Here is a 23574-nt window from a genome sequence, read left to right on the forward strand (position 1 = left end):
CAAGACTCATTGTCGGCATTAAATTAAAGCTTGCACTACTTTTTCCTTATAAATGGAAAGATGCTGGTTTCATGTCCAAAGTCTTGGGGAAGGAAAGGGTTCATCTCTTCAGATCTTCTGGACCAATAGGTATACTCTTTTATTGGTCTATGTCATAGTTGTTAGGACCTGTTCTGGATCCTATAAAGAAAAGAGCTGGTTTACCACTTGTTAATTATTTTTATTAAAATATTTTTTTTAAAAAAATCTTTGATATTAACTCGATTGATTTGAAGTAGTTTGATTAAATCACGGGTTAACTTATCAAATTTATCAAGTTTATTGGAGTTAATATCTTTTTTTATATTAATTTAAAATTTAATTTATGTCCTGTCTGTTTTAAATTATGAGTTTTTCAATTTCATTTATACCGACAGCACAAAAAAGTGGCCACACATTATTGAGGAACAATCTTCCTTGACCACCAGTTTTTTTCCTGGTGCAGATTTTTTCCTGAGAAAAACAGAACAGTACAAGCATCTTATCCATTGGTTGCATGCTAATTTTTTTCATGTTTTAAATGCTGTTGTTTGAGAAATATATTAACGAAGGGCAAATCTCGGTCGATATTTCCAGGGCATGGTAGGAGAAAAAGGAGAAAAAAAAACAGATTGAAGAAGAAGCAACCTAGTTCAAAGAATAAATTAAGAACATGCAATCTTTACCTAAAAAACTATATAAAAAAAAAAATTACTTGCATCATAGCATTGCGTCGTGATCCTCTCGAATTGAATTAAACGATTGGATCTTCTCTCGAGTTTAAGTACTAGGATTTCTACATGAACGTACCCTTAAAATGATAGTGACTTTTAGCCCAAGTAGGGTTTTTCTTATTCTTTTTTAATAGAGTTGGAATGGCAGCTAAAACCTATAATCAAGAGAGGAAAAAAAGAAGGAGCATCCCCATAATTTATAATAGTAAGATATTCTATGAGAAGAAAAAATAAATAATTTCTTGCACTTCTATTTTTTTTTTTATTTCCTCTTCACCCATTTCAATTTAATTAATGATCAAAATATCAGGAATTATGGTACTAGATTGATTATCTTTCTTTTCAACAATCTGGCTTTTAACACTCACACCCATCTTAATCTAACAAAGTGATCATCCACAAGTACCAGTTGTCCTATATATTAATTTATATACATAGCAAAAAGACTTTGATTCCTTATTTTCCATTCTTTAATTCGAGGAAAATGGGCATGATGCGACCAATATCTTGTAATTTATCCTTGGCAAAAAAAAAAAGAAGCAATAGTCGCATCAACTATTTATGGATCGAGTTGTCTTGTAGTGCAATCATTGTGCGGTACAGCTTCAAGAGCATGGAATACATCAATGGATACAAAAAAAAAATGTTTGTATTTCTCCATCATGTTTTTCCCTGTCACGTAGTCATCAACATTTATCATCCTTGGAAGTCGTATTGAAATACAAAGCTAAGATTATCATATAGTTGTTAAATTCAATCCTAATCTAAATAGATTGATCAGATAATTTAGAGTTTAAAACCTTAAATCAAATAAATTAATCATCCGATCAAACCTGATTAATTTATCTTATTTTTTAGTAATTCAATTGAGACATTCAAACCTAATATAAATACAAACATGGTACGTACGTAGCGTCAATAATATTTTTAAAAGAAAATAATACAATGATTTTATTTTAATAAAAAAATTAATTTAGTGATTTGCAAATTAATTCCACAACCTAATAATTCATATTTTTTTATGAATAAATGACGATGCTCCTAGAAGACGAGAAAGCCATGGCAGAAGATGAATAAATATCGACCGTGAATATTTATAAGACTTGTTGTCGGCATTAAATTAGCATTGAAGAGTAGAAGGAGGTGGTCCAAGTTCGTCATGTTTATCGAGATGTCATTGGTTGTAGTGACTAGTTAGCTAAACCAAGCAAGAGTTGTCTTCAAGTGAACATTTGAAAAGTAGTTAAGAAATAAAATTACCATTTAACGGTCCCTTATCCAAACTCTTAGATGAGAGATGAGGTTTAAAGGATTAGCTGCAGAAGGGTGCCTCTAATCATATATATATATATATATATATATATATATATATATATATATATATATGCAAATGGTGGTTATTTATTATTACATTTTTGTATAAAAACCTTACAATAAGTTTTATTATATATATAGCTTGTATTCGTGTGTGTGTGTGTGTGTTATGTTTTTCCTACTTCTTTTTACATTTTTAAAAATTAAAGATTTATTATCATGTAATTTTATTCTTGTTAATTGTCACAATCCTTTTTAAAAAAAACATATTAGAGCACCTTGTCACGCTAACAGCATCATTAAACTTTTTATTTAAAAATAGATATAATTATGAAGAATTATGTTTTCTACTTTTAAATTTCTAATTTCATTTGAATGTAATCAACATTTACAATAATATTAATATGAGAAAAAAAATATATCACAATTATTCACAAGTGACAAAATATGAATATTCCCAAAGATTGTTGCACCAAGTATCTTGTTATAGAGTTTTCGTGCAAAACAATATATCATGTAGAAATTATTTAGAAAAACAATATGATTAAGAGAGTTATAGATAACATCCTTGACTCAAAAATCATAAGTATTATATGCGATTCTCTCTAAATTATAAAATGATTTACAAAAAACTAAACTAAGACGAGAGAAGAGGGATGAAAGAAAAAAAAATATTAGAGACATACCAAAACTTCGAAAATGACATCACCAGTATTATCAAAAAAATCTCGTTGAGACAAATCTAACAACACTAGAAAAGGTCAAGCAAACCCTACTATTTTTGAGTAACTCATGCAACCCACTCTAATCTCTGTTAGCAAGCTTTCCTGGTATCACTAGATTTTTCTTGTTGAAATATTTTTTTATGGTACTAGTGGTGTTATTATTAAAGTTTTGGTATGCCTCCAAAATCTTTTTTTTTCTCTTTTCTCTCTCCTCAAATTAATTTTTTCACTTACCATTTTGTAATTTAGAAAGAGTCACATATGACATTTGTGACTCGCGAGTCGTAGATATCATCTCCGACTCTCTTAACTTTGTTATTTTTTTAAAATATTTTTTTGCAAAGTGTTTTTCTCTAATTTTTTTAATTGTGCTAAAATAAAAGGAATGAAATAAAATAAAAACTCCTTATATATATATGATGTATATAAGTGTGGTATTTTTGTTTGATGATGAGTGATTTGGAATTTCCTGTCGAACAAAACAAATAAAATGAAAAGGTGTCAAGGACACGAAAATTGTCTTTGTGCAAATTAACCTGGTAGAGAAAGTAGAAGCATAATGATGAAAAAAGCAACCCCAAGCTTCCCAAGTTGGCATTCAAGCAGCAAGATGTGGGAGGTAGAAAAGCACTTCCCACAGGAATGTCAAAATGGAGATTTTATAAAAAAGATGAAGATATTCAGTGCTGTTTGTTGGCTCTTACAACTTAGGAGAGAATCTAACCTCTATTGTCTTTGGCCCCTTGATTACTATGAGAAATTAAGCAATTACCCACATGTGCTCTGGTTATGCATATTTTGCCTTCCACATCAGCCAGACACCCACCAAGCATTTGTGGGAATCTTTGCCCTAAATTCCTCTGCCCTATTCGATTCCTCCGTGCTATTCTTGGTACAGGCCATCATTTCTTTCCATATTATAAAGTGTAAAGTGTTTATGATGTGTTTATGTACTATGTAGATAAAATAAATTCTGCCAAAAAGTTCAGATCCTTCAAATATATTGTCTAAAAAAACAATTTCAAACTATTAAATTTTCTTAGAAAGTTTTACGGATCTAGTTTTATAACAAAATTGACTAACTATAACTAGGTTAGATCTGGAAGGTCCTCAAATTAGGTCTAGAAGATGATACTTGTATTGTTTTAATTATTTTTTTAATTAATTTTAAATTTTAATTATTTTTCATATTTAGTTTTGGATTCTTTTGATTAGGTTAGTTTTGATTTCTATATAAATAGTTGATCTGTTATTTTTTTTCATTGTATTATTGAATTTTAGACTTTTCAAAAAATACCAGAGTTTTTTGTCTATTTTTTTATAGTTTAAAATAGTAATTTTAGGATTTGATAACTCTAATTTCTATACACAATGTATATTGCTATCTTGTATATTGATTATTGAACCCAGTAGTGAAACCTGACGTTTTCATCCAATTAGGTTACTATCTTGTTCTTGGAAATCATAAAGTGGGGAACTAGGTAATGGATATATATATTAAGAAGAGAACACCGCACCATCCACTAACATTATTCTTACAATTATGTTTGATAAGGTGAAAAATATGGAAAAATAAATAGATGCTCGCTTTAGTTGAGTTGCATGGATGAATATACAATCTAGTAGGAATAATTATTATATTATAGGATAAACTAGAAGAGGTAAAATTTTTACTATAATGACTTTACTGTTTATTTATTTATTATTGTTCATCGTCTCACGTATTATCATTGATTATAATAGTAATTTTTTAAAAAATTCAATTTAATTCTCGAACTTTAATTTTGTATAATTAAGCTTTTTTGAGCTCATATTAGAATCCAATTCAATATTTTTATGGAGGGTTGAATTGAAAACAGAGAACTATGGTGAAAAATAAGGATATAAATAGATGGTGGTTTTAAAATTCATTTAAAAAGTTCATTTTAGTTCCCCATATTTTTTAGCTATGAGATTAATCGGACCCTATAATTTTTAAAAAATCAATTTTAGTACCAAACCTTATTTTCCTCTTTTTAAAGGTCTTTTCTTTTTACAGAGAAGAGGGGGGTTACTGGATTTCGATTTAAAGAGAGAAAGTTTCTATTAGAGATGATTTTGGCTACTAAAAAAGTTAATTTTTATGTCAAATGGTTCTATATGATGAGGGGAGTTAATATTATATTTTTTTTTAATTAATACCTCTTCTTTTAATATGTCAATTTCTATTACAAATTAATTTTAATAAATAAATTCATTAAACACAATAAGATAAATGACTTCTCTTTTTACTCTTGGATATTTTTTTCCCTATGTTATGTTATTGTTATTGCTTTATATATATATATATATTTGCTATCATTGTTTTTATTTATTTATGTGGAAATGATTTATTTTTCTTCAAATTTGACCTGTTCGACATTCTATAATCTCTGCAATGGATTGTCCCCACGCACCTGCAGACATAGTACGTTATAAAATATAGCTCAGCTCACTGGTTAATTTAATAACTTGTTAACTTAAAATCTAATTTAAACAAATTTTCATATTCAATTAATTTTTTTATTAATATGATGTTATTTCAGTTTTTTTTAACTAAAACAATATTATTTTTATTTTTTATTTTTTTAAGTGAAACAATGTCTTTTGGTTATTCTTAGAAAAAACAAAACAATATTGTAACTTTAATTAAAAATAAAATTTGATTGATTCCTCCATCTATAAGTTGATCTATTCAACACGTAACCCAAGCTATATATCAAATCTTATAACTATGCTTTAAAATAACAAAGTGTATTTAATTAGCTTGTGTGTGTTTATTAAACTTCATTTATTACTTATTACTTTGGCCTCTTTTCCCTCTAGCAAAAACAATCTAGCTTGAGATATATCCTTTCCTTTTCTTGCTAGCTAGTTGAACAAATAAAGTTAAGGTTTCCTAGTGATGGTTCTTTCTGACTTGCAAGATATTTTTCATATTATAGTAAAAAAATTGAAGAGAGACAGAGTTTCTATACATGGTGGGGGATTATAGCAAAATTCAGATACCTCGTCCTTAATTAATTGATTATATTTATTGATTTTGAGTTCTACCATTATTACCTCCCCAACTTGTGTTAAATATTTTTGTTTTTTCTTTGACATTAAATACTCTTAGAAAGGATCTCTTTCAAATTAATTCTTTGCAGAGTTCTTCAGTTTTTTCAACAAAATTAGTTGTCACCAAGTGCCAAACGTTCTTCCCCTTTTCTTTTTCTTCAAAACAATGGACCTATCTATTCTCCTCAAATTAGGGAATTGAATTCCAGTTCAAGCCTCGTAAATATTTATAATATTGTTAGATATTTTTTTGTTTTTTTTAACTGATGCTATAAGATATTTAAGATTATATTTTATTAATGTTTTAGAAAAGAAGAGGCAAATACAGAAATGATAGAAACATGTTTAGATTGAAAGACAAAAATAAAATAAAATTTGTTTTTAAGATAATATTTTTAAAATGAGTTTTTATTATTTTGAAAAATATCCTCTCTATTTTAACTATTCTCATCTTCTTCTTTTTTTGTAATCAAATGCTAACTAATGATGTATAAAACACACACATATAGTAATTGCTCTTTTTCCTTTTGAATCAAGTCGATTTACCATATACTCAAAATTTATTAATCATACACTAGCTAGAATGTAAATTTGAAAGTGTATATTGTCGAAGGAAAGAGTAGCTAAGAGAAATTAACAAATAAAATCAAGATTTAATGGCTTGGAAGTGGGGCTGTGGGGGCAAGATTTGTACTTTGACTTGGGAAATATTTAGATCTAGAAAAGCAAGAAAGCACATATGATGTTAACTAGTTAATCTTTATCTATTAATGATCTAATTAAAGCCTTAACCTACCTTTTTGGGGCAGGTGATCAGCTACAGTTGTTAGCAATTCCTTTCCTTTCGTTTTCTTAAATTCAAGCAACAGTGCTAAAAAATCCAAGCTTCTATGAAAATTGATTATGTGGACAGCCGACTCAATTATTATCTATTCAGTGGTGACTAATCATGCAACAAAATCAAGATTTGTGCTAAAAATTTCATAAAATAATCATAATTTATTTTGGTGAACCCTTAAGCTTTGCCATAATTTGAGCAGAATTATTTTTTTCGGTTGAAATCTTATGTCTGCAATGAGTTCAATTGTTTCCATATATATATATATATATGCTTTCATAATTCTGGTGTACATGGGTGTTTCTATGCTTCTATATATGTTGATTAATATAGGGATCAATTTAATTATGAGTCTTAACAATCAAGGGTATTTTTCAATATAGCTTTCGTATATCAAAAATATTTTATTTTTGAGTTTTGAGTAAATTATTATAGAGAATGTTATCTTTTATATTCACACATGTTTTCTTTTTTAAAAAAATTAATTAACCTCAACCGCATATATCAAGATTGAAACTTAGAATAATTTTCATGAGTGGAATTAGCTAAATATAAATATTTCAATTCTCTGAAGAAGTTAGTGATAGGACTTCAAACTAAAATATCACACTGAATGAGTTTTTTTCTTAACAAATACACCAAATATATAAGCTTCTTTGCTTTCAAAACTTAAATTTTAATTGAGTTTTTTAATCTGAAGATCTAGATTTATAAAGGGATTTACTATATTTTAAATTGATTGCTGGGTACATATGCAAGTGGTAATTAAATATCCTATATTAAAAAATAAAAAAAAAGCGTTCATTTATAATTAAGATGAACTTGTAACTCATTAATCTAGACTTTTGGATAGAAGGTCTTAATTATGTGTGCAGGTCCCATGCATTTTCTTGAACACAAAGCAGCTCCCTTATAAATTGGTATCAAAGTCAATATGGTTCGACTTAGAACAAGTAACGATTGTCGCTAGAATCTCATGATTTTGTTTTCTCCTTCATTATTTAGTGGAAGAGTTAAGCTCTAAACTGTGGATATCATACTCAAATTGTTAAATAATTCTGCCAAATGAGAAGTCGTGTTCATTAATTTATGCTTTCAAATTAAAGATTTATTTACAAAGCACACACCCAGTACAAAAACAAGAACCCACACATATCCTCGCCAGCACTTCTTTGCTGAAATCATATGTTACAGCTCCCTAGTGATTTATGCGACTCTCTTAATTAAAAAAAAAAAAAAACAAGAAAATCACCAAATCATTCATGTTTTTTTTTTTTTATCAAATTATGAAAGTAAATATAAAAAATTGATGGAATAGCACTGTTTGAAAAAAAATTGACGAAATAGCACATTTTAATATTGTCGCGTTTCAAAATAGCAACATTTAGTAAATATCGTATTTTTGAAGCGCGATAAAGTGAAAATCCAATCATATGGCTCAACCGGTCGGCCGATTGGATCCAATTATATTAACAGTTCAACCGTTTCACATAAAAATCATAGTTTTATGAACCTTTTCTTCCAAATATATTTTATGAGTCAAAATATACATATTTGTCCAACTGGTAGACTAAAAATAGACTCCAATTAAAATCTCAAAAACATATTATCCAAACAGCAGTTGTTCTTTGTTTTTTAATGTGAATGATGTAGTCGATCTTGTGATAACGATTGATTTTGAGCAGTCAGGTGTGGATCTGCCATAACTAAATAAGAATTTGCCCCTAATAAATATATTTATGGACTAGTATGACATGTTTAGGCCTACGAGGAAATCTGGTCACACCAAATTAGAATACACAGATCAAAAGGGTCATTACTTTTTATCAGATCGTTGGATTGCGCATAAATTTTTATTAGAGTTTCTGGATATCGTTTTTTCTATAGTAGTCATTGCATCGCTGCGTGGACTATCAAATCAAAAATCTCTCTGACGCCCCCTGAATTTGATAGATTTGAGATTTTCCTTGTTATTTTTTAACCGATCAACCGGTTTCACTGACCATTACAAATCGATTGACCGCTTGAGTTAGATGATAGTATACTTTCATCTTGTCGTGTTTAATTTAAAAATGCGATAAAATAAAAATATATTATTTTATTAATTTTTTAAAAAACTATGTTAATCCGTCGATGTTATTCTATTAATATCGTAATTGTACAATCTCTCCGTCATTCAGGTGCAAGTAAAAAAATGATAATTTTTTACAATAAAAGTGGAAGCTTTCAAATTTACTGTATGGACGAAACGTTGACAAAAAGCTCTCCCAAAATGATGGAGGGTGGTCCAATGCTATTGCAGCAGAACACGTATAGAACGCGACCTTGTTCGCATCATACTGGCACTGATTTTTAGTTTTTAGTTTTTCGCTATTTATATTTTCTGGACCCTAAGATTTGCACATGCCAAGATATGGCTTGTCACGTGTAAAAGATATGCAATGAAAAAAATAATTAAAACTTTACATCAAAGACAAACACTTCTAATTATTATATAATCTTTGTGTCGTTAGTGGAAATAAAATAAAATAAATCTTGAGATCATTGTGCTCCAACTCAACTCGAATTGAAGTTTGTCTTCTAGTGATTTTTATGAATCCCAATGTTAAATTGTTTTTTTTTTCTATTTTTTTTTTGAATCTTTTGTACTTTTAAAAGAAACTTTATTTCGCTATTTTTTATATTTTAATTCGAGATATGAATATGTGAAATAAATATATGAACTAGCACGCAGAGAAAACCAATGGTTATGATTGAAACAAAGAAAGAAAACAAGGTCTAAAAGATGATGTAATGGCATACAAGTTGTGATTGGTCATGAACTACATAGAATAAAGAGTTTATTTTAGCCAACTTTTGGTACAACTTTAGACTTGATTTTCTCGATGGTATTCTTCTTTATGTTCACAAGGAACCGAACCCAAGATCAAGGTGCAATATTTTTGGAGGCCATTCTCCCTGAAAAAGGGAAAAAGAAAGGTCGGTGAAGGGCTTACTTTTGTTTGATTAATATAACAATATTGACAATCTGGACATGGTTGGCATAGGTGATATTGTGCAATATTTTTCTCACGATCATGTAACTAATCATGTTTAAGAATGATAATTTTTTTCAGAGTTATTAAACTCATTTGATAAATTAATGATTTTTGACCAATTAACAGATTCTAAGTCAACTCGAGTTTTTAATCAGATAAATTTTTTTATTTTTTATGAAACTCGACCTAGATAGTTTCTAAATCACTTGGCTAGTTTGAGTTTTTTATTATGTTTTTGCTTTCGCAATTATAATTAATGTCTCGCTCATAAATAAATAAACCCCATAAATTATAAAGAAAAATCCAACTCAATATGTTACACCTATAAAAAAAAATTCAACTTAATATGTTACACCTAAGCGTGCATCAATAGAGTACTATGGTCCATGTAATAAATTAAAAAATTAGAGCATGGTACCCAACTTTCATTTTTTATAAAAATAAATTATTGAAGCTTTCTATATATACTTTATTCTCCCAATAAAAAAATAGAACTTGTCACTCTCCTATTTGTCAAAATCTTATTATATAGAACTCATATATCTAAGTATTGTTTTGCCATGTCTCCCATAGTGTTGGAGGGAATTTTCTGTTTTGTACACAGTATTTGGTAGAAAAATCATACTAAAAAGTCCATTTTGTCCCTTTATTAATCATCACTTGTTTTTCTCAAAAAAAAGATTGAGGGCAATTAAGACAAGGTTTGTAAAGGCAATATTGTCCAAAGGTTTCTTGGTGAAATACGAATTGGCAACTGAGATTTTTGTTGTGCTGTGATTTAGCTATATATATCCCCATCTGGTTTATATTTATTTATCTCTTTTTACATTAATTATTTTTCTTAAAACGAGAAAATTTAGTTGTGGTGTGATTTTAAGAGATTTTTGTTCAATAACTAGAAGAATATTAAATAGAATAAATTTTAAACTTCCAAGAAAAATCATATATTATATCAACATCATTGAAGAAAATAATAGGTATAGATAAGGTCCGCATACATAATTATATTATATTAATAATCTTTGAAGTAGCTAACGAGATGATTTGGTATGTTTTTTGTATTTGAGATTTAAGAAAATAGAAACATAAAATTTATGTGTTTTAATTGAATCTTTTATAGAGAAAATAAAACCACACATGGACTTGGAGATTTATATGATAATTTTATTTCACACAATTTATCCTAAGATTTGAATTCTGACACCTAAAAAGAAATTAGTTGACTATCTCATGATTTTTTTCTTCTCCAAATAAACAGAAGTTATAACCAAAAGAAATCCAAATTTAAGTAAGAAAAGTATTTTAAATTTTAAATTAAGTAGAAAAATAATTAAAATAATATTTCCTAACCTTAATTTCAGGGTTTTCCGAATCTTGATGGCTATATATGACCAGTTGGCCCTATATAAAACTAAGCATATATATAGAATTATATAGCATAATTTAAACCTGATTTAATAGTAAAATCTAAAATTACAATTGTTTTTATCATACTATATATTTAACAAATTCAAGCTTTTTTTCACAGATTTTGTCCTCTATATCTTATTTATATAAATGTACCCTTACGCATTCAAAGCAGAACATTTGGAAATTTCCAAAACTCTACAGACGACTACCGACAACTCAAGCCTTCACAAGCGTTGAAATTTGCAAGCCCTCGTTTGCCAAGAGACGCCATCTAACTTTCCAAAGTCGTGTCGTCTAACAGAAGTTAGCTTGGTTTTTGTATTATACAAAATAATTAAGTAGAACCCTTGAAAGGTGAACCGAAATTCTTTTCATTAATAATATCGTATAATAAAAAAAAAACGGAGAAAAAAAAAAAGAAGGATTGAAGAAGAAGAAAGATCATCATGAAGAGGGACATGTACAATAATTTGGCATTTGATTTCAAGTGTCTTTTATGTCATTTTTGTTACATTGAGTCACGAATTCATGAGACAAGCAGTACAAAAAATAATTTCTCATCATAAATGAAGGTATTTTATAGCTCCAAGAACTCAAAGACAAAGTTCTAGGTAGGTGTTCTATGTAAATTTAATAGAATATTGACAAGGATAAAAGATAATTATTTGATAATTAAAAAATAAGAGCATATAAAAAAAATACAGATAAACATAATATGAGCAGTTATAATAAACCACGTAAATTAAAAATGAAACGAGAATGGATTTTACCCGTAAGAGAATTCATAACGAATTACTTATAATGAATCAGACTTAACTTTAAGAGGATTTAGATTTTTTCCATATATAGCAATAGTAATTAATACCATGAACATGGGAGTTTGTTTTTGTGTTTAAAATTGTATTAGTGTGTATTTTAAAAATGTATCTAGCTTGAAAAAGCATTGAATAATTTTAACAAATTCAAAATAAAGAATAAAAAAAATATTTTCAAATAAAAAGACTTAATAAATAAAATTCCCTACACCATAGTGCGAAACGCACACAATAGTGTTTAGCTTTGCGATCGCTTAGGAGGAAAACCAATAAAAGAAGTCACTATTTGATGGATAAAATTTTTTGAAAAGCGATTTTTTTAATTAAAATGTTTTTAATAAATCAAGTGCCCCTACCCCAATATTACTAATTCCAGGGTCCAACTGATACGGTACGATAATTTCATCTCATATCTACTCCGCATATAATAAAAATAATAAACTAACTTTAAGATGTGTAATTTAATTGGTTAGACTCTAAGTTTGTTCTCTAAAAATCACAAGTTCGAATCTTATAAATTCCAGGATCACTGGAAGCTTTCATGGTCGTTAACTTCAAAACCCTTAGAATTAGTCGAGGTGCACGCAAGCTGACCCGAACACCCACATTAATATAATAGTAATAATAATAATAATAATAAACTAGATCTTATATTTTTGTTTTGTCTTTTTTTTTTAAAAAAAATCTATGTTTATTTTTTGCAAAATATGTTACAAGAAAATTAATGAATGTAAAATATTTATAATCAAATTTTAAATTTAATTTATTTATTAAAAAAAATTTCAATTAAAATTTCATAAAATATTTTAAAACGTAGAATTCTTTCAATACATCTTTCACAGCATCTTTCAACCATTCCAGTGACCATTATTTCATTATTATACCGCTACCAGGGGCACTCTCATCCCCACTTCACAATCACTAAATTTTATTTACCACTATATTTTTACATTAATATCTATTAAAAAAATTATATATAAAAAGATATTTTATATAAAATGCAAAAAAAATACCCTCTTGGAACATTTTATGATTTTAAAAAAATCATCTCATATCTTAAAATATTTTATTTGTAACAAAACCCTCCAAATATTTACATGACATTAATGTAACGCAGCCATTTTTTCTAATAAATAAACAAGAAGGGCATTAAGGTCCGAAAAATCGTTAGACTAATAGCAAATTTGACGGCCTAATCTCTATTCTTTTCTTGATTCTCATTTGCCATACTCATAGAAGAGGAAAGAAAATGGTTTTATAAATTAATTTTGTTTTCTTTAATATTTCAACCAAAAAAAATTCAGTCTCTCCCTTCACTCAATGGCATTGACACCACCTCCCCCACCACCACCACCACCTTCACCCTTTTGAAGCATCTTAGAGAGGGTTTTGTGCTTGTCCTGTTCTTGTTCTGTTTTTGTTCTGGAAAGATAAGTTGTTCTTTTTTTTAGTGGCTTCTTTTTGTTGTTAATGTTATCTTCTTGAGTGAAGGTAGCTTAGTTTCATGGTAAGAAAAACGGGCTGTTTTCAGATTTGGAAACTGTTGTTTGTTATGCTAAGATTCAAGCAGGATTTCATCTAGCTCTCTGTTCTTGCTCTGTTTTCCCTGTTTCAGTAGAATTCACATGGATTTGCTTGGTTCTGTCTCTTGTTACTTCTGTTCAGCTTCTTTATTTGTGAGTCTTTGATCTGATTTGGAAGAAAATAAATAAGCCTTTCAGAAAGCAACTGAGCTGCCTTTCTTCTTAGAAACTTAATCAAGAAACAGGGGATTCAATGGAGTCAGATCTTCAACACCAGCATCATTTTCTTCATGGTCATAACCAGCACCAACAAATTCATCAGAAACAAATGAATTCTGGGTTGACAAGATATCAGTCTGCACCAAGTTCATATTTTTCAAGTAATTTAGACAGAGACTTCTGTGAAGAGTTTCTCAATAGGCCAACAAGCCCTGAAACAGAACGAATTTTCGCGAGATTTTTAGCCAATTCCGGTGGCAATACAGAGAATATACCAGGTTCAAATCTTTGTGAGATTAAGCAAGATTCTCCAGTAAAAGAATCAGTCTCACAAATTAACCAGCAACCCCAGATGATGGCTTCAATGAATAATCATAGTAGTGATACAAGGCTGCATCAACATCAACATCAGCAGCACCAACATGGCAATTACTCTGCCTCACAGGGTTTTTATCAAAGTCGATCAAAACCTCCATTACCAGATCATAATCCAGGTTCTGGTATGAATCATAGATCAACGAATTCAACGGGGTTGGAGAGGATGCCTTCCATGAAGCCTAGCAGTGGAAACAATCCGAATCTAGTTCGACACAGTAGCTCACCAGCAGGGCTTTTCTCCAACATAAATATTGAATTTGAAAATGGTATGTTAAGTTTGTCTATTTGTTTTGATACCCTTTTGTTTCAGTCATTAGAAGATTGAGAAAAATGATAAGAAAGTGTTTGATTTGATAAAAAAAAAATTAAGGCTTTGTGTTAGCTTGTGCTTTTTTAAGTAACCAATGAATAGAATGGAAGGAAAGCAGAGAAATAATAGAAAGTGTAGAAAGTTGAAATTTTCTGTGTTATGAATGGACAGTTTCAGTTAAGTCAAGTGCTATTAGTTTTTTGATTAAATTCTTTTTCTGATAAGCAATCATTTGAACTAGCAAGTGGGAGTTAAAAAATTTTGAAATATCAACAGGACTTATTATTTTTAATACTCCAAGTTGTTTGATTCATGGTCTTAGAGTGAGTTTTCTGTTTCCTTCTTTGATGCCACTCAGTTTCTTGTTTTGAGTTTTGATTGACTGGAGTTATGAAAATGGGACAAAAATAATCTTAGGATATGGCAGGCTATGCTGTATTGAGAGATGTGGGAGATCTTGGAGCAGGTAATAGAGACACAACTTATTCTGCAGCTGGTAGGCCACCTTCATCTTCAGGGATAAGGAGTACAATTGCTGAAATGGGAAACAAAAACATGGGAGAAAATAGCCCAGACAGTGGTGGTTTTGGTGAAACTCCTGGCAATAATTATGATTACCCTATTGGATCATGGGATGATTCGGCTGTGATGTCTACTGGGTCAAAAAGATACCTTACAGATGATGACAGAACACTTTCTGGTCTAAATTCATCGGAAACTCAGGTGCCACAGTTTTCTATACTGGCATGTGTTAATTCTTCATCTATCTTAACGATTTGCATATGTTTTAGTTTATAGGGTAATGGAATGGAGAACATGGATTCAAGTTTGATAAGATCACTTTTGCTTGAGATTTTTTATTTTACCATAATTCTGGTTGTTTAGCAGAATGAAGAGGCAGGAAATCGCCCTCCAATGTTGGCTCATCACTTGAGCTTGCCAAAAACATCAGCAGAGATGTCTACCATTGAAAACTTTTTGCAATTTCAAGATTCTGTTCCTTGTAAGATCAGAGCCAAGCGTGGTTGTGCCACCCATCCAAGAAGCATTGCTGAGAGGGTAAAGTCTCTTTAGTGCATTTCTTGGTCATTATTTCTACTTTGAGCTAAGCATGGTTTTGGGATCTTTAATCTCTATAGTTAATACCAGCAATTTTCCCCTTAATCACCCTTTTTGGATTAATTCTTGATGTCCTTATAGATATGAATGATGTGTAGGTGAGAAGAACTAGAATTAGTGAACGAATGAGGAAACTCCAGGACCTTGTACCAAACATGGACAAGGTAGAATCTTTCACTAGCACTTCCTTTTTCTATATCTGTGCTAGTTTTGTTTAAGCTTAGATATTGCTTTGTTTCCCTATTTGCAGCAAACAAACACATCAGACATGCTGGATTTGGCTGTTGACTACATTAAAGACCTTCAAAGACAATTCAAGGTATGCTACAACAACGAATTTAAACCAAAACCCTCTAGTAAAACACCCACCTAAGGCCCTGTGAAGAAGTTCCGTCTTATGTTCAAATAGCTCTTCTGTTTCATTCATGTTTCATGTTCTTTTTTCCAGGCACTTTCAGAGAATCGTGCAAGATGTACATGCTTAAAGAAGCAGCAGCCCTAGCTGAAAAAACCAAAGTAAGAATTGGTTTGTATGTATAGAACTAATAAGAATTTGCAAGACGAGAGATAAAGGCGATGCTAGGTTCTCTTTTGCACTGAAAAAGATGAAGATACAGCTTAGCCATAGGCTATTTATTATGTGGGAGTGGGAGAGTGAAGCTCAAGAGTGCATTTAAAGCTAACTGCAAGATTCATCCAACCTAAACACTATAATGGTTATACATGAAGTGATAGAAAACCAGCTGGCATGCATGTTGTAACATATAGTTCTAGTCTTTGGAACTTAACCAAATTAAGGGAAATTTATGTGCTAAAAGAAAGAGATAGTTGTGGTGTTGCTGCTGCTTTTTATAAATTCCCCTCATCTCTTGTCTTGCTAAGAAGAAGATTATTGGCACGTTACAAGTTTTTGTCTTGAAATAAAGAGTGGTGCTAATGGTGCTATCAATGATTGCATCATTTCGTATAAGTTGGAAGCAGGTGGGGACTACTTTCCTTCTATTGACGCCATTGATTGAAGAATTTGTGATCTAATTTAAGGCTCAATGGGATTAATCAAGCTCCACCACCCACCTTGCTTTGTCTTGTTTGGGTCAGCGCTACAGAATGCAGTGTGTTCTTTCCTCATATGTTCCTGATTTATCTTTGCTCTTTTGTCCCACTATATTCCCTTGTGAGAAGGGAAGGTCCAGGTTAAGTGTGTTTACTCCTTTTCTCCACCACCACTAGGGTTCCTAGTCTTCAATCACGAAGTGGACGGGGGACTCATTCTTCACCAAGCAACCAAGATAACCTTACAATTCCTTTGTCATTTCCTAGATAACATCCATATTGCTTTAGGGAAACATTCGCTAGTGTTTGGTTACTGTCGAGATGAAGATATTAAAAATAAAAAAGACATGTTTCATGTCTGAAATTCATTTTAAAATTGTCTCATATATTTTTTTTATTTTAAAAAATTAAATCTTTTAACTAAGGTGTTCTGTTACCACTAAACATAATTAGAGATAGATTTGGATTTTCTAAAAATGGAAGTGCATGGATCCAAATAGTATCCTTTTATGTTGATCTTATCTTTCTAGGAAACTAGCCATCATTGACAAAGATTTTCTATACCTGTTCTTAGAAAAAGAATTTATTTCCCATATCTTTAGTCACGAGTCACCATATAATTTTGTTTGTGACAAGAATTGTCTTGAACGCGATGGTGTTGTGGTGTTTTCAAACGTCAAATCAGCTTGTTTAGCATTAATCTAGTGATTGAAACTAGAGAGAGAAGTTTGTTGGTGGGTAGAGGAAAGTAATTATCAAGAACCAATTATTGATTTGTTATTTTCAATTATTTCATGTATCTTTTCAAGATTTTTCTTCGATTGTTCGTTCAGTAATGTGAACCACAAATAATTTTCTTCATTAAAAAGATAAGTAATCTTATTGAAGAAATATAATTCTAGTTTATGGAATCTTTCGACAAATGTGCCTTTGGACACATCTAAAAAGCGTTAAAATAAATATTCTTAATACCAGCTAACTACCCACGAATTATAACTTGAAGAAGAAAAAAAGGAGATAATTAAGTATTAACGCGTGTTTAAGGGTGTAAGGACAAACTCAAAGTTTACTTAAAAATATTCAAGAACCAGTGATAAAAAGACATCTAAAAATAAATTGCAGAATTAATTCATCAGTTGACGGAGTTAATATCCATGACCAGCTTTAAAAATTCATTTTTTAGACAACAGAGGCGGCAGCCTCTAGATACAGTATGATGAAGATTTTTATGATCCTATTTATACTAAGATAGATAAGGTCTGTTGATTAAAAATCCATTTCACAGATGCTGGATTTGGCTGTTGACTATCAAGACAAGCTATGGCATGTTATGAAGAAAGTTGATCCGAGTAGCCTTCTCTGTGCTCAAGCTGCTGAGACTGGAAACTATTCGATCTTCAGCAGTCTGGGATAAGAGGAGGTTAACCAGTCAGAGCGTCCTCAACCTTGCAATGTCCTCAACCAAAATTGATGATTCTTATGTGCCAATATTAGTGAGTTTTCTGCCCTTGCCTTTTATTCTCTACACATTCCTTTATGAATCTTGACTTGAACTAAAGAAAATGTGTTGATATAATCTTAGCTAATGGCAAGCAATGCTGAGCTGAGGCATGGAATTCGTACTGCTGAAACGGGGAACAGAAACATGGGAGAATGGTGGTTCTCGTGAAGCTGTAGCAATGATCATTTTGCTGGTTTGTCTACTGGATAGTGGAAGCTTTATGCGATGTCTGCTGGTGCCAGTCAATGATCATCGCAAACTAAGGTAGATTTTCTTCTTTTTTCCTTATCAATGTCCGTCAGCTTCTTCTTCTTCTTCTTTTCTGTATTACAATAGAATGAATTTCTTGTGTGAAAACTACAAGATGTTAGAAGTTTCTCCTTTTCTACATCTTTTAGTTTCGGGTGAGAAATTTACTCTGATTTCCCATTTGCAGCAAACAGTGCAATACGTAGCAGACTTGCTGGATTTTGCTGTTGATTACTTATTTTACCTTACAAGAGAAGTTGAGCAGAATATTGATCCCAGAACCCTGCTTTGTGTTCAAGCTGCTGAGACTAGAAATCCCTATGTCTTCATCTATTGATCCCAGAACCCTGCTTTGTGTTCAAGCTGCTGAGACTAGAAATCCCTATGTCTTCATCTGGCCAGCATAAAAGGATCTCAGACAGAGTGATGGTCATTGCCAATCTTAACCAGACTTCTCGGTGCTGTTGTTATGTTTGCTAGATTTGGAGAGAGATGAATTCAAGACATCACATTCTGATATTATTCTATAGATCCCACAACTCGAGCCCTACCTGATTTTCTAACCCTTTTTATTTTATTTTATGGAGCTCCATTTATCATCAATATTACTAATATGACAAGTCTATTTTTATTTTATAGTTCATAAAGTATTGTTATAATTTTATACATGGATATGAACTTTAGACTCTATTTCATGGTTCTATGTTTCATAGATGAAATATAGTTTGTTTCTTAAGTTCAGATTTATTTTTTAAAAACTGAATTTTAAAAAATTGAATTAAAAATTCATTTTAATTTATAATTTAAAATCTCATGAACTTATTTTCAATCTCAAAAATTGATTGGCAATACAAAATCTTACTTTAAGGAAATTACGTTTTGACAGTCAAACACACATCAATTCACCTATCTCTTACCATGCTTTAAGAAATATCCTTAAATTTCTCATATTCAAATTCAGAAAAAAACAAAACCCCAAGAGTCATCCTAGAAGAAGAAGAAGAAGAAGAAGAAGGACACGTGTCAAAAACCCAATTACTACAACCAACGTTCAACATCCATAATTTAAATAAATAAATTCCCTCTCAAATCACAAAATTTGAATCCATATAAAAAAAATATAGAAACAGATTCAATGCCCTCAAAATAAATTCCAACGTTCGAAAACCACGAACTCCCCTGCAATCACGCACTTTTGTCTTCCTTTCTCTTCATGGAACAAGAAGAGCAAGCCGACTATACCACCCTCCGGCTCGGCTCCCCCACCGGCCCGGATCAAGTGGCTCAACCACCTTCATTTGTCACTCTCTCCCCATTCCCTCCAATCTCAACTCCCTCCTCCCGCCGCCGGCTCTCGAGCCAGTTCACTCCGAGCCGAGCAGTCCCATTGGCTCGGCGGCTGGCTAGGGTGTCTTTGCAAGGGCGGCTTGTGGATGCTGAGGAAGCTAGCTCTGCTAAAGCCATTGGGTTGAGCGGGGAGGCGGGTGTGGCTTGGGAGCTGTTTAGTCCTGTTCAAAGGTTTCTGATTGTTGCTGTTATTGGGGTTGCTGTTTCTGAATCTAAGAAGAATAGGATCATTAATCAGCTCAAAAAGTCTGTGGAGCTTAGGGTTAGTGATTTTAACTTCATTTTATGAACGGGTTTGTTGTTTTTGGATTTTGGAAAGTGGGTTTGCTTAAAAAATGATTTTTTTTAGTTTTTGAGTGTGAACTGGAGGTTTGGTGCTTGATTTTGTGTGAAAGGTAGGAACTTTAGAGGGTGTTTGGTGTTATTTTGATGGCTTAATTTGTTTTCTCTGATTTTAGTTAGGAGTGTTTGTTTGAATTAATGGCTTTGTTTATTAATTAGTTTTATCTGTAATGATGATTCCGTGGATCACAGGAGTTTAAAGATTCTGCTTTTGAAAGCAGTTTCTTTAATTCTTGGGCTTTGGTATGATAGGAGTATTAAAAAGATATGGTTTAATGCTAGATTAGATTAATTGATTCTTAATGAGTGATCCCTTTATAAATGCTGGTATTCTATTTTGATAGTTAAGACAGCAGTTACAAATATTAGACTCCAGATATCATGGTTGAAAACATTTTTGAATTTTGAATCCACTGGTATGAATGTCCATGTCTAGTGCACAGTTCCTTCTAACCCCATCCTTGTCCTGTTGCTCTTTATTGGTATTACCTTTTGCTTGAATGTGAGCAGGATTCAGATAAATTTAAAAGATGTAAAGAATGGATTGTAGGCTGTAGCCATGAGATCTGTCTGATTAAATGCTTTGTACGAAATGCTGGTTTCAGGATCAGGTGCTATCAAGCATGCAGCAGAAGCTGGATGATCTGTGTGATCAGTTGAGCAGCATTAACAACCAGGCAGGAACCAAGGGCAATGCATCTTTCAACAACAAGAAGAATTTAGAACCACCATGTAATGATGTTTTTGGTTGTGATAAAATTAAATTTGTTGACTGTGGTTGTTGGCATTGTGATCAACACCATGACCTGCTTGCTGGTTTGATGGTGAGAATCATTTAATTAGATGCTAAGTTTGTTTCTTTTGGTGTTTTGAGTAATTATAATCATAGAATCAGATTGTGTCTGCATGCTCAAATACTACATGTTGTTAATTTTGTATCAGGGGAACTCTGTTGTCAAAGTGTCTAAAGGTGATGAGGTGCTGCAGTACAAAATGCCTTTCATAAATGAGGTGGAACAAGAAGAGCGCCGCATGTCAGATTTGTCAGATTGGGCTTCAAGTGTTACATCTGCAGCAGAAATGCAGGTGATGGAAGATTCAGAAACAGTAGTTATTTCTTACAGATTTTTCACTTGGTAACATAATTTGCTAGATCAGATTACAACTGGAACCTGAATTTAGAAATAGTTTAGTATTATTAACCCCGGAAATCGGTCTCAAGTCTGCATTTCAGTGACCTCATGCTTGTGCCTAAAACAGATGAACACTTACGCAATAGACCAAGACATGTTCAATCTAAAGAGAGAGTGTGAAGAGAAGGATGCCACCATTAAGGAGCTGAACAGTATTCTTCAAACAAATAATATGGCAGATTCTAAGGTATTTTGGACTCATGAGCAATATTTTTCAACTATGTTTCCTTTGCCTTTTTCCAGTCACCATATTTCTATCTGATTTATTCTCCAACACATCTTTATTCCCATGATAATAGAGAATAGCTGAGTTGGAAGACATCATACGCAGGAAGAACACGATGATCACAAGACTTCGGAAGGACTTGATGGTATTGGAGCAAAAGGTAAGAAGTCAGTATTAGCAAAATTATTTGGAGAAGAGTTGGAACTCACTGAAACTTGATTTGAGAAGATGTATATGCTTTGCGACCTCGCATTTCTTTGAGGTTTTACAGGTGGTGCATCTTACAAGACTTAGGAGACCATCGTCCTCCTTATGTGTCTCAGACAGTTTGGAACTTCCTCTCATGGTGGATAACATAATCTATGATATGGATAGCACCACAAGCCCTTCCTCCTCAGATTCAGATTCCTCTCCTGCGAACCAACCACGAGCTCCTGCTGCTCAAATTCAGGTAACCCTTATCAGAATAGTACAATTAGTGTAACTTTCAAATTCAACTTCTATTCTATGAACTGAAAAACAAGTCCCTGTTGTTAAACTTCAGGAGACTCCTGTTCAGAGCAGTGAGCTTGGTTTGACAAAAAGCCAGAAATCAGCACCAGCAAAGGCCTCCAGTTCTGTGGTAGAACTTCACAAAAAATCTAGATCAGAAAGTCCTCTCAAAGAAATATCAACAAATCAAAAGTCCATTGGACTTCCTTCTTCGAGGCCAAAGCAGTTGTCAGCTGAAATCAGGAAGGTTAGAAGGCGGACTCAAAGTGCAATTAAGGATGCATCTTCAAAGAAGAGATGGTTCTAGTAAGTAATGCACACCTGTCATAGTTTAACATATAAATTCAGTTTCAAGTGTTACTTTCACTTGCTAATGGTACTCGAACAAAGCTTGGGATCCAAATCATTTTCTGTTTTCAAGTTTTCCTAAGACCTTTAAATTTGCTTTCCAAGAAATTGGCATCGAGTTTCATATCTCAGAATCTTAAAAATGAGGCGAAGTCAATAACTGACTCGTTGATGCTTAAAATGCAATCAAAACTTCATAACAATGACTTGAAAAATTGACCTGCTCTCAGTTGGAAACTTTGCATTCTGTTATCAAGGTTTGACTCTTCAATTCTTTCAGGAGTTAACAATGTAAATCTCCACCCAAACATTTTAATTTTGCAAACATAAGCTAGATTCTGGGAATAAATACTGGAAATTTGATTCCATCAACTGTATAAACCCCTGTGAATAACAGATGTGTCATTATCACATTCAACTGGACCCTTTGAGGGAGATATTCTTTTACTCTTATATAGATATATCCAATGCTTGTTGGTTGATATGTTGCTTATCTGAAAGCATATTCTGTCGTGAAACCTTATTTTTGCTGCCACTTCTTTGTAGGTTTATGCGGTAGATGTATGTAGATAAGGGTAACACAGGGCTGGCAATTGAAGAAAAATGCCTGTCTTTCAAACTCTTTTGCAGGCAGATATACAACAGGCTAGTTGATATCTAGAACTGGAAGGGCCATGTTGCTATCATTATGATATGTTGTTAAAGTAATAGAATTTGTGTAGATGTCCAGACATAATATTTATTTCTAAAAATATCAGCTTTAGTTAATATTTCTTCCTGTTAATGATTTGTTTTTGGTAAAGGACATATTCATCCCCCAAATATCATCCAAGTCTCAATTTGGTCCCAGACAAAAACAAAATCAACTGGGACCCCCAAATCAATTGGACATTTTCCAAATAACCATCTCCTTAGAATCATAAGGACCTGTTTGTCTTCCAGTGATCTCATTATTTTTCACAAATGTAAATGGTGGGGGTTAATTGGGTAATGTTTCATAAATAGGAGATCGAATTGGAAATTTTATTTTGTTCAAAGATCATTATAATCACCTACGCCGTTCAGATTTAGCTATTTAGCAATGCAATTTTCATTTTTTTTAAGCCCTTTAATATGGATAATAGCTATCAAACTCGGTTCAAAAAATCAACTCGATAACTCTCATCAACCTGAGACCTGGCTTGATTTTAAAAGATAACCTGGTTAAGCATGTACGAGAATCGATTTTATGTTTTTCAAAATAATTTTGTTTTAAGTTTTTTTTAAAAAAAATGTCTAAAACATAGAGTTGTTGGTCATCGGAT

General features: G+C 31.6%; 2 protein-coding genes across 7 annotated transcripts; both read left to right on the forward strand.

Annotated features, from left to right (window-relative positions):
• Nucleotides 1-13168: 13168 nt before the first annotated feature.
• LOC7478336 (transcription factor bHLH122) lies at nt 13169-19023 on the forward strand. 5 transcript variants are annotated; one of them, XR_002980968.2, is made up of 9 exons: nt 13171-14356; nt 14828-15123; nt 15286-15459; nt 15618-15683; nt 15770-15838; nt 15968-16035; nt 17858-18065; nt 18155-18337; nt 18510-19023. XR_002980968.2 is itself a non-coding variant. In XM_052451503.1 (7 exons), exons 2-7 carry the CDS (start codon nt 13747-13749, stop codon nt 16019-16021), a joined length of 1269 nt encoding a protein of 422 aa, XP_052307463.1. In that variant the 5' UTR covers nt 13171-13477; nt 13586-13746; the 3' UTR covers nt 16022-16357. The 5 variants fall into 5 exon arrangements, 3 of the variants coding, with proteins under 3 accessions (XP_052307463.1, XP_002304761.1, XP_024453467.1); XM_052451503.1 differs by lacking the exons at nt 17858-18065; nt 18155-18337; nt 18510-19023 and having other exon boundaries at nt 13171-13477; nt 13586-14356; nt 15968-16357; XM_002304725.4 differs by lacking the exons at nt 17858-18065; nt 18155-18337; nt 18510-19023 and having other exon boundaries at nt 15968-16357.
• Nucleotides 19024-19155: 132 nt separating this feature from the next.
• On the forward strand, nt 19156-23054 carry LOC7478334 (uncharacterized). 2 transcript variants are annotated; one of them, XM_024597698.2, is made up of 8 exons: nt 19156-19931; nt 20617-20835; nt 20954-21097; nt 21272-21391; nt 21504-21590; nt 21702-21881; nt 21975-22228; nt 22817-23054. In XM_024597698.2, coding segments are annotated over exons 1-8 (1401 nt in total). In that variant the 5' UTR covers nt 19156-19535; the 3' UTR covers nt 22818-23054. The 2 variants fall into 2 exon arrangements, with proteins under 2 accessions (XP_024453466.2, XP_052307462.1); XM_052451502.1 differs by lacking the exon at nt 22817-23054 and having other exon boundaries at nt 21975-22229.
• The last annotated feature ends 520 nt before the right edge of the window (nt 23055-23574 follow it).

The sequence above is a fragment of the Populus trichocarpa genome, chromosome 3 (genome assembly GCF_000002775.5).
Source record: "Populus trichocarpa isolate Nisqually-1 chromosome 3, P.trichocarpa_v4.1, whole genome shotgun sequence".
NCBI classification, from domain to species: domain Eukaryota; kingdom Viridiplantae; phylum Streptophyta; class Magnoliopsida; order Malpighiales; family Salicaceae; genus Populus; species Populus trichocarpa.